This window comes from Daldinia childiae (genome assembly GCF_008694065.1).
Source record: "Daldinia childiae strain JS-1345 chromosome Unknown Scaffold2, whole genome shotgun sequence".
Lineage (NCBI taxonomy): Eukaryota > Fungi > Ascomycota > Sordariomycetes > Xylariales > Hypoxylaceae > Daldinia > Daldinia childiae.
Window position 1 is genome coordinate 5,244,106 of NW_022984643.1, and position 12,052 is coordinate 5,256,157.

At 34.4% G+C, this 12,052-nt stretch overlaps 3 protein-coding genes across 4 annotated transcripts; 2 read left to right on the forward strand and 1 right to left on the reverse strand.

Moving 5' to 3' along the window:
- Nucleotides 1-554: 554 nt before the first annotated feature.
- On the reverse strand, nucleotides 555-2,693 carry GL218_02317 (putative RNA-binding protein C17H9.04c; the record flags this gene model as incomplete). Of its 2 annotated transcripts, XM_033578824.1 has the most annotated exons (4): nucleotides 555-1,487; nucleotides 1,557-2,263; nucleotides 2,395-2,452; nucleotides 2,538-2,693. In XM_033578824.1, 4 exons carry the CDS (start codon nucleotides 2,691-2,693, stop codon nucleotides 555-557), a joined length of 1,854 nt encoding a protein of 617 aa, XP_033439148.1. The 2 variants fall into 2 exon arrangements, with proteins under 2 accessions (XP_033439148.1, XP_033439147.1); XM_033578823.1 differs by lacking the exons at nucleotides 1,557-2,263; nucleotides 2,395-2,452; nucleotides 2,538-2,693 and having other exon boundaries at nucleotides 555-1,214.
- Nucleotides 2,694-4,453: 1,760 nt separating this feature from the next.
- On the forward strand, nucleotides 4,454-4,884 carry GL218_02318 (Plasma membrane proteolipid 3; the record flags this gene model as incomplete). The annotated part of the gene is made up of 3 exons (XM_033578825.1): nucleotides 4,454-4,499; nucleotides 4,566-4,641; nucleotides 4,713-4,884. The coding sequence occupies 3 exons, from the start codon at nucleotides 4,454-4,456 to the stop codon at nucleotides 4,882-4,884; spliced, it is 294 nt and encodes a 97-aa protein (XP_033439155.1).
- Nucleotides 4,885-5,792: 908 nt separating this feature from the next.
- Nucleotides 5,793-7,292, forward strand: GL218_02319 (uncharacterized protein; the record flags this gene model as incomplete). Its single annotated transcript, XM_033578826.1, has 1 exon — nucleotides 5,793-7,292. One exon carries the CDS (start codon nucleotides 5,793-5,795, stop codon nucleotides 7,290-7,292), a length of 1,500 nt encoding a protein of 499 aa, XP_033439156.1.
- Between the last annotated feature and the right edge of the window lie 4,760 nt (nucleotides 7,293-12,052).

Below are 12,052 nucleotides of genomic sequence, written 5' to 3' on the forward strand. Positions count from 1 at the left end.
ACGAATGAAGCCAGGTATACCATTTACACTCCCTGCGCTATGCACCACCATTCAGATCCCGCCTTTACTGCACATATCCGTCCATTTGTACAAAAGTTGGTCCTTCCACCTAGGTCAGAACTTTCAATGTATATCGGGTAACAAGGTCGTCGACATGGTTAACAGTAAAAGAACCTTACCCACCACTCCCAGCAACCAAGGCCCCTTCCCCTAGATGTCCCTTCTAGAAAATCGGCCTTTTTTTGTCTTTTCCATCTCCACTCAAACATTTCCGGTGTAACTTTTTCTTGTCTCTTAAAACAAAAACGTTTCCCCCACAAACACCCTGCTAATCCTTTGGTATCCTCGACTCCCCCATGCCGCGTCTTCAAAAACTGAGCCCACACCCTTAGGAAGTGCCGTTTTTACGTCCTGAGAAGTACCGCCAAGGATGACACCGCCCATGATTTACCGTGCACTACAACATTCCAAACACGGCCGAAATCGGTCATGGTGAAATCGAATACCGAACACTCCGCACGAGGGCCATACGAGCCGAAATACTTTTTTTGCGTTTAAGCAGGTGATTTGTTCGAAGGCGCACCCGCGCCATTCTGACGAGCATCGCCACCACTAACGGACAAACCACCAATACCGGAAGAGAGGAATGCAAACGGATCGTTCTCCGACTGAGACGAGTAGAAGTTATTAGATGGTCCAGCCGAGGCAGGGCCGTTGCTTGCAGACTGGAAAGCAGCCTCGGCTGCTCGGCTATCGAATGGTCCTGCCGAATGCGAGCCCGGAGCAGGTCCGAAATGGGTATTCAGAGACGGGTACGGGGCAGCACCGCCACCAATGCCCGATGGCAAGGCATACGTGCTAGGCGGGCCTCCAAAGTGGTGACCGTAACCACCAGACGCCCCAAATGGGCCGGCAGCCGAGGCAAAAGGACCTGGGCCTGGCGTTCCGGCCATGGAGCCAGAGCCCATACCGTAGCTAGAACCACTATCCATTGGCGAGGGATAGCCAGAATCGGCAACTACTGCAGCGCCAGCACGGCTAGCGCCGCATCGAAGACAACAGACGTTCTTAGCAAAGTTGTGGTAACCACAAACTTCATTACCACACTTCCAATCTCCAGCTCGAAAGGGGACAACACCACTACCACCCATACGACCTCCCCCATGGCCCATATTTCCGTGATGACCACCGTGATGCGGAGGGGGACCCATCATAGCCGGCGGGCCGTAACCATAGCCGTAGCCCATATCGCCTTGCGGACCGGCGCTTACTGCTGGGAATGAGCAACGGAAACAGGCCGTCCGTCTCTGAAAGTTGGAGAAACCACATGAGGGGCATGTCCAGTCGCCAGGGCGGGGTCGGTTCTTACTCGGGGGGAAAGGCGTCAGGATTTCTGCGGCTCGGTCAAGCACACGACTAGAAGACGGTGAGACCTCAATAGCCTTCTCATTCAAAGCGCGACCATTCATGCAGAGGCTCTCGGCGGCCTAAAACGTTTTAGTTAGCGTACAAAAACATGGATACAAGTATATATATATATATATGTAAGAACACACCTCTTCGTGGGACGAAAATACGGCAAAGCCAGTACCTGTGGGCTTGTGTTGTTCCGGGGTACGTAGAGTCCAGAAAGCAATGGGGCGGCCACCAAATTGGGTGAACCAACTCTCAAGCTCCGACTGGGTAGTATCGTGAGGCAAACCAGACATGTGCAGAACCTTACTTCGCTCAGATAGGAATGCACGAACATCAGCACGGGCATCCATAGGACGGGTCAAGACGTCAGGATGCTCCTGGGGTGGTTGAGACTTGCGAATCAGGCCGCGCAGAACCCTGGCAAGAGTCACCGCCTCTTCCATGGCACGTCGAGGAGATGCTGGGGCAAGGGCCTGCAGGTGAAAGGGAAGGTTATGTTTAATCGGGGCACTAGATTGGACGGGTTCGACCTCGAGGGCAGCGCAGATGTTGGAGAGCATCGAAGGCCCGAAGGGGAGGGATTCAGGATGGTGCTGTTGCCATCGTTGGTATTCGGTGCGTAGATCGAATGTCCTCGAGTGTTGCAGGTAGGGTGGGAGCACAACAGCTTTGTCGCGAGCTTCGCGAGGAAGCTGGACACGAAGGTCCCAGGCATCGAGAGTGACAAAGACGAAGTCAAGATTTTGAGACGTCAGGTGCTCAGAAGCGAAAGCATCGAAGCGGTTAACTGCGTCCCGGAAAGTTCCCGCATTTCGTACATGCTCCCATGTCAGTGTCGTAAGGCTAGCTATAAGCGCAAAAACATGTAAGTGTTAGTCTGATGAAGCTAGAGATGCATGTAGCAAGAATGACGATGCACGGAGAGGGGAGGAGGAGGAATAGGTAAAGGGGGTAGTTAATCCCGTAGCTACGACTTACTGCATAAGGGTGTAATAGGTGTATTGATAGGTTTCACGAGTACGCTCTCACGATGAATCTAGCATTGAAAGAAATAAGTCAGCACGCAAAAGTTCCCCTTTATAACAAGAAACTTGTTGATTTCCACTATCCATATCCCATACCTCTTCAAGCGACTTAGAATCTAGGAGGATCCAGCCAAGCTCAATCACCTCTGCGGAATCCTTCGTCACGTAGACGCCGTGTTCATCACAGGTAGTTGCTACATGGATAACGACGTAGCGGTCGATATGAGGAGGTGGAGTCTGCTGGCTCGACATGTTGGGCAGACTCGATGCCTATGATATAGGACGACGGTAGCGGTGATGTTGGTATGTAGTATGTAATATGTAGTATAATGGTTTATAGTACAGTAATTAAAGTCGGACTTGACGCGGCTCGATGTAGTATTGAATGTTACGACAGAAACCTTTCAAGTTGAACTGAGCAGGTTTTAAGAATTTGGAAACCCGAAAAGTTCGAGAGGATCGAGGGTCATAAATGTGGGATCGCAGAAAGGAGGTCAAAGGCGGTGGCCGAGGTGTCGTAGCAACGAGCGACTGGAGCTCCAGTTTGTTTTTTTTTAAAAATGTGGATGATTAATAAAACACAACTAGAAAAGCCTTCAATGCAATGCGCGATAAGGGAGAACCCAACGTCGAAAAAGAAGTTGTGGTTATTCCTTTTTTTTCCCTTTTATCTCGATAGGATTTTGACGTCTACCCAGTTATAAACCAGGCAGCTCCTCGCAATCTCACAATCTCGCAATATTGCAATGCCCCAATATCGAGAAGAAGAATCGAGGAGAGCGCCGGGGGAAGAAAAAAGGAAGAGGAAAAAAGAGAAGAGAGAATAAGGGGGAAAGGATGATGTTCTGGAGAGGGATAAGAGAGAGTGAGTCTGTTGTGCGTAGAAGGAAGAGAGGAAAAAAGAGCACAGAGAATGAGACGAGTCACGACGAACACCTCCCGGGATTGCACAGTTGCGTGGTGGGTTCGGTTGTAGCGAGAGCTGTTGGTTTTGGGCAGTGTGCATAGTTGGTCAATCTCCTTATGATTGATTGATTAATTATTTTTTTTCTTCCCCTTCCTTTCCTTTTGGGTACCCCCTCTTCCCCTAAACTTCCTATTACCTAACTAAGCCAAGTCTCTCCTGCCTCTAATCATTTTAGCCCGGACCCCGAAAGGCCTCTAAAAAAAAATTTAGACCGGGTTGAAGAGCATTGAATTGTGGAGTTGCCAACATACATAGGTACAAACGCATGTAGGCTTTATAAGAGGTACCTACCTCCTTACATAACGTCGTCATCTGCTTACTTAGGTACATTACATGTAATATATCTAGCACCACCTAGGCAAGTCACAAGTTCCGCCTTATAAATATACCTAGGTATATACTTAACGTACTATTTAATTAAATATTATGTCTTTTCTTCTTGATAACTTAAGAAGTAAATTATGTAAAGTTATTTTTATAGGTTAGTTAAGCATTTTTCTTAAGTGTTATTAAGTCTTAATTTAAATATGATATAAAGTACGTTACTACATGCTTTCTTTATTGAAGTATGCCATTACGCCATATACCTATAAAAGAAATATATACCTCCAATACGATCATATGAATGACTATTAACCATTAACATACTGTAGGTATTCACACTTACAAATACTTAGATTTGCGGGGGTCCAAGTGGTGGCTTGGTAGAACAAATTAACGTACGAGAATGCCATACCACCCCAGACTACATGCTTTACGTAAGGTACGCTACTACAGAGCTACGTCATCGGCGTCGTCCCGCATACTGAGACTTAAGACATACAAAACCAAAACAAACCAGTAATTGAAGCACGAGTACGCTAACAGTCGTAATCCCAATAGAATTCCATATAACATACAGCTAAGTAAAATAAGAACAAATTCCGAATCTTTATATTTCATCAACTTGTGACATTCAGCCCCGATCATCAGCAGTGAACGACCATTACTTTAACTACTTATTATAATCGGCTTCTAATTCGCAACCATTTCCTATTTGATCAAAATGGGAGCTGTCTCGGCTATTCTCATCGTCCTCATAACCATCCTTTGTGAGTACCAAGGAGGTCTCGGTGCAGGCACTGGCTACAGGATGGTCTGACCTAACTGCCATCTAGTCCCTCCGATTGGCGTCTGGGCCGTCGCTGGATGTGGCGCCGATCTTCTTATCAACATCTGCCTCACCATCCTTGGGTATGTTGTAATGGAGCGAAAATCTTATTACATAAATTGATGCTGGAAAACTAGCTGATATGCTCGAACAGATACGTCCCAGGTCATATACACGCCTTCTATCTCGAGTACGTCTACTATGACCGTCGAGAACAGGCCAGAGAGGGCCGCTATGCCGCCAGACGAGCTACCGGTGTGTACAGCGACCGCGTGCAAACCGGTGGCTACGGGTACGGCACGATGGTTCCGCCGGGTACTCATTAAATAGCCAGTGTATGAAGAGGGAACGTCGGTTTAATTACAGGAGGGCGTTTTAATTGTGAGCACTAGGGAGTTAGTTGTATGCTTTTGAAAGACACCGGTAGTTAGTACGTCATAGCAGTACATTCATTGATCGAAATAGCCTTGCAGGTTTGATGAAGAGAAGTACTTACATCGAAGTTAACTATTCATTACTATTCGATAGAGTAAAAATTAAATAAAAAGCCAATTTCGCAATTTCGCAATTACATAGAAAATTCACAGAGCGATATGGCATTATATAGTTTAAGCCATCCAAAGACTTGCCATTGATTGATACGTGCGCGTATTAGTACATGATAGTCGCTAGCAAGGTCACCACCAGCCAAGGTAGGAGGGGCTATGTAACGCTGAAACCTACATGACATTTCTGTACATGTACATGTAGGTAAATGGGTAATATGAGTGGATCGATAAATACCATACGGATCCGTACTTTAGCTAAGCAAAAGCCCCTCCTCAAAACATGTAACTTTTACATGCATCTTACCTACCCACCTCTCTACCACTCAAATAGCACCACGACTTTATGCAGCTCACCCTGGTTCTTCGTCCATCTCCTCTCAGGAAATCAAACCAAGAGCAAAACGACAACATTGAACAAGCTCGTCTCCGGTTCGAACCACATGTCCCGCCTACGCGCCGACGAATCATCCTATTTCTTTAGCTCCGACGCAGGGAATCACATCCATTATCTACGAGAACGTCAAGCACTTCCTGTTGGCTGCCACAGCATATCGCCTAATAGTACTTGCAATCGGCTCAGTCACTGGCTTGTCTAGTTTGTTTGGCTCGTCTGGCTCGTCTAAGCATTTCAAACCTCCTCCAGCCTACATATCTCGTATATACACCAAACCTGCACATTATAGAACATGGCAGATACATCGTATCCTTCAACCCATCAACCTCCTCAGCTTCGTAGTAACTCCCCTCCTAATCCCCAGACCAATATCACCAACAGTAGCTCTGCGAACGATAACAATTTACCAAGGCGTTCACTACCCTTCGTCTTCCCTCCTCTCTTTCCCAAAATTACTTCATCCACCTTTCTCGTACCAAATACTGCCGAAGGAAGACCAATCCCTCTCGACGACTCTACTGCCGCCCATCGTACCACTGCCCTACGCCAGCTGAGCCGCTCCCAACCATCCTCCCGCCAACGCTATTCCAAAGCCAAACCTCCGCCTAGTGCCAAGAGCTCAACGGCCGGAACTTATTCACAACCCGTCGTAGTGCGTACATATCCAGGAGCATCTTCGTCGTCCTCTTCGACGGTTAAGGGCCCGGTATCCGTCTCCAGTACCTCGTCTTCACATAATTCATCATATCAGCGTATTAAACGGAATAGCACAATGAAGGACAAGATGCGTCGTAAAGGAACTGAAAAAAGACGTGCAACAGTCGAAGCCAAACTACCGCCTCTTGAATCCTTCACCTTTAAGAGTATCATAGCAGAAATACAGCAGGATGTTAATGCAGACCTCGACCGGATAGCAGAGATATGTGCACGCACGAAATACTCTCTCAGCAACCAGTATGAAGTCCATATCGCCCCTCAAGGATCAGGGCCGGGTTTCCTGGGACCCCCATCTACATCTTTAAGGCATCATACTCCAATAGGGTCTACGCTACAGTCGGTATCGAGCGATGACGAACATACCGTTTCCGTGCAGAGGAAAAGAAGAAGTGCTAATCGGCGGAGAAATACTGCTTATGGTACTCTAGAAACAATTATGAGTTCGAGCAGGTCCTCGGATGAAGACAAGAGCAATAAAAAGCCGGCTGCTGAGATTATAGAGGAAGCAAGTCGTACTACTACAGGTACCAACGACGAGAGCACCAGTGCGGCCAGTACGGAGGCCCAAGCCAGTAGTGAACAACAGGATGACCAACAAAGATCTCTCTCGTCGAAACCAGTTCTACTTGCAACGGCCATTATCGATCGGTCTCGGGGTCAAATACAAAACACTGCTGCTTCCCCAGGGGCACCGGGGGTGATCTTGCTAAGCAGTCCTGCGGAGCCACGGACATCAAAGAATCACCTTGAAACCAAGACATCGCCTATAGGACATACTGGAAGATATTATACACGCGAACCTCTGACGAGGATTCCTCAGGCAGTCGCATCGAAATCCGTAGCTGCGGCAGACATTACCACACCAGAAGAGCCAAAAGGTTCATCAGGTCTCTTGTCCGGGTTCAGCACATGGATGTCCTGGAAGGGAGCAAAGCCTTTTTCTGAGGTAGCCGGAGAAGATCCCGAGGTGCCTAGGGGCTACTCTTCTTACGCTGAAGGTACACTGAGGGAACTGCTCAGGTCAACAGAACAAATTGAGGGTACAACCAAGAAGGATATCAATACAACCACATGAAGTTTCTGCACGGTTTTGTGGCCCTTGGCACTTCGTAGGTACTGCTTTTATTATATTATTATAGCGGCAGGGCGAATGGAAGAAGAAACAAAAGGCGTGCGATGTCATAGCGGTAAGAGTCGCCTCACCGTACGCCTTCAGTACTTTCTCGTGCTACACTTCAGAATAGGAGCTCTCAGCATACTTTTATGATTAGGGAATAACAAATCAACCAGTTAAGAGGAAGAAATAAAGATACCCAAATATGTCACTAAACATATATGTACAAAAGCAATTGGTGTTGTTAAGCCTGATGTCCAACTCAGTTACTTTTAGGCTACTTCGTGCCATACGGTAGCGAAGCTTATATTTCAATTCGCCAATATTTATTGTAGAATGCAAGTCGGTCTAGTTCCTTGGGTGTTGGCTTGGGGTTAAAGTTACGTTAAGGGGCGAATGTTTGATACACTTTAACAGGTTGATCCCAACACCATGATATTCGCAACAAATATAAGAATATATCATTGCAATCATTTTCTTCTCCGTCTAACCATTATCTCGTTGCCGGTCAACACTATTCATATCATCAAGATGTAGATCTCAACATTTGCTTCCATTCTTCTTGGTACTGCGGTGCTCGCTGCACCTGTCGTATAGGCATCTTAATAAATTCCGCCTCGGACGTTAGATCAGATATCTGATTCTTCGCCAGAATCTTACTTCAAGTAACGATGACAATACTGATGCAGCTACCAGATCGGCCCAACTTCAGGCTTGACGCTGACCCTATTGCTGAGCTTACAAAGCAATCCCCCAAAGGAGCCCCAGTGCGTAGGATAAGGCCTTGTAAAACCCGTCGTTTGGTCGGCAGCGCCAGTGTGTCGATGTTGGCTGCTAAACGACCTTTGCTTTTAATTTATAACTTTTATTTAAAAGTATAATGTTATTAGCGGTTTGTTTAAATAGTTAATAATTATAATAAAAAAGACCAAAAAGGGTTTATAAATATTTTTACGATTTAAATTATAATAATATTAAAACATTAAATAAATTTATTAAAATAATAATTTATTTATTTTTTATTTAAAATAAAGTTTATTATTTATATTAAATAAATTAAAAAATTAATAAAAAAATTAATAAAAAATAAAAAGTAATTAATAAATATTACGTAAATAATTAATAAACGTATAAATTAAAAAAGTTTATATTATTATATTTTAAAAAAATTATTATTATTAATATATTTTTGTTTTATTATTAAAAGTTTATTAATATATTTTATATAATAAATATATTTTTATTAATTATTTTATTAATTAAATTAAATTAATTATATTATATTTTAATTTTTAATTTTTATAATTTATTTAATTTAATAATTTATAATAAACGTAATTTACCATAATTAATTATTAAGTTATATAATTAACTTTAAACTTAATTATAAATTATTAATAAATTAAAAGTTTACTAATATATTTATTTTAAAAAAATTAACTTATTACAATTACATTAAAAAATGGCTTATTAATTTAAATTATATAAAATATATTATTAATTTTATTTTAATTAAAGTTATTTAATAATATAAATTTTAATTAAATATATATTTATTATAAAGTTTTAAATAAAATTTTACAAAAGTTTTTTTATAATTACATTTATATTTAATTAAATATTTAATTAAATATATATATAATTATATATTTAAATAATATTTAAAATAACGTATATATTTATTTAAAACTTATATTATTAAAAAACTTTAATTAAAATATAAAATAATAATATAAATTTTATATATTAAAATATAAAATTAAATAAATTATAAAAATTAATATAATAAATATTAAAAATAAATAAAATATATTATATCATTACCAAACCATTGCTTTAACAATGTGACGCACGGACCACATGTTATTAAAGTTTATAACTTTATAATTTTTTAATTAATATATATAAATTAATAAACCATTTTTTTAATAAAGTTAAAATGAGTTAATTTTTTTAAAATAAATATATTAACGGACTTTTAATTTGCCAATAATTTATAACTAAGTTTAAAGCTAATTACATAAGCTAATAATTGGTTATAGTAAGTTGCGTTTACCATAAATTTAAAAGTATAAAAATGTAAATGCGCGTTATATATTATATATTATAAATTTTTTTTTTTAAACTTATTATATTTATTAATAAAATTTAATTTATTAAATTTTTATATTTTTATTAATTTTAATTTATAATAATAATAAATTTGATTATATTAAAATTTAAAAAAATAATAATTTTTTTAAAATTAAATTATTATAAAGTTTAATATAATATAATAAATATAATATAATAAATATAATATTTAATAATATAATTAAAAAAATTGTAAAAACGATTAAAGATTTTTAACTTTTTTAATAGTTTATAATAAAAAAAAATTATTAATATTAAAAATAAACTTATTTTATTTATAAATAATATTAACGTTAATTTTATAATTACAAAAATTTAAATTAAATTTATTAATATTAACGTAATATTTTTAAAAAACTTAAAATAAATTAAAACATAATTTTTTAAAAAAATTAATTACTATTTTATTAACGTTATATTTTTATTTATTATAAAAAATAAAAAAGTAATGTTTTATATATTAAATATTATAATTTATATTAATAATTTAATTTTTAATAATTTATAATTTATTATTAAAAATAAAGATTTTAAATAATATATATTTTTTATAAAAAATTTTAATTTTTAAATAAATATTTATAATTATATTAATTATTACGTTTGATTAATAATAAAAAAAAATTTTTATTTTCTTTTATATTTTTCAGTTTTAAAAACAAAATAATATTTAAAATAGTTATAGTTTTAAATTTTACAAAATTTCAAATTATAATTTTTAAAAATTTAAAAATAATTTTTTAAAAAATAAAATGTTATTTAATTTATAAAATGATTATACATTACGTAACGGTAAATTTAATTATAATAATTTAATAATAAATAATAAATTTAAAAATTTTATATTTATAAATTTAATTTTTAAAAACTTATTTTAATAAAATTAATAATTAAATTAATTATAAAGCTTAAATTTAAAAATAGTTAATTTAAATTTAAAATTAAAATGAAATTATTATAATTTTAAAAAATAAAATTATTTAATTAATAAATAATATATTTTTATTAAAAAATTTAATTATAAAATTTGAAAAAATTAAATATTTTATTAAATAATTGTTAAAGTTGTAAATATTACATAAATATATAGTAATTTGTGTTATATATTTTGGTTTATTTTTTTTAATAATATTTTACGTTTTACGTAAGTTATATATATAGTTATAAAGTTACGTAATAATTATAATTAAAAGCGTATAATTATTATAACGGTTATATTACTTTTACAATTATATTTTAACATTTCATGTAATATATTTTTTAGGTAAAAATGATATATTATATTTTAAATTTATTATAATTAAAATGGTTTATATATTAAATGAAGTAATATTTATACTTTTAAAAATAGTTATTATTTAAGTTATTTAAATAAAATAATATAAAAGAAATATTTGTTAAAAAAGTAAATTTAAACGTAAAATTTATATATATTATTTTAAATTTACGTTTATTTTTTGGTAATATATTTAAATAATTTTTTTTTATAAATTTTATTTATAAAATTAGAATAATAATTTTAAATTTTTTTAATTTAAAAGGTTTATATAATTTTTGGTTTTTTTTTAATTTATTTTTTAAATTTTTTTTTAATAATATAATTTTATATATATAATTTTAATTTTTATTATATTATTTTATTATATTATAATATCTTATTAAAATTAAATTTAATAAAATTAGGTAATTAATATTATTAATGTTTAATTTATTAAAAACATTTTTTATGTTTAAACTTTTAAAATTATTATGGGAAATTAATAAAAAAATGATAAATAATTAATAAAAAATTAATAAATAATTCTTTAATAAATAATAAAAAATTGATAAATTAATAAAAATAATTGGTTAAAATTTATTAAGATATTTAAATGTTTTTAATAAATTTTACCGTGTAAGTTTACAAATACGTAAAAACGTTTACGCGAGCTTGCAAATATATGCATTTTCTTAAATTTTATATTTATTTTATAAGTTTTTGGTTTTTATTGGTTTTATTATTTTTAATTTTATAATTTGTATTTAATAACTTTTTTTTATAAATAACTAATATATTAATTTTTTTTAATATTAATTTTAATTTAAATATACTTTTAATTTTAAGTTTAATTTAATAAATCGAGAAATATTATACCAAAAGTAAATTTTAAAAAATATATATTAAAAAATGTTATATTATTAAATTTTTATTTATTTTTATTATATTATTAAATAAAGTTATATTTTTATTTTTTATATTAACTATTTTTATTAACCATTTTTTAAAATAACGTTTATTTATTCCAATTAATAATATAACTAATTTAAATATATTTACTTAATATTATTTTATTAAATTAATTAAATTAATGTTAAAAAATATATTGTTTTTATTATATTTGTAATTTTATTTAAAAATAATAAATTAATTTAAAATATTTCAATTATATTAATTAATTTATTAAATATTTTATTTATATATATAATAATTATATTTATAAATTAATATATATAAATTTTAAATATTTTTTATTTTTTAAATTAATTAATTTTTTTTAATTTTTTTATTATAATATTTTAAATTAAATTACTTTTTAAAATTTATGTTT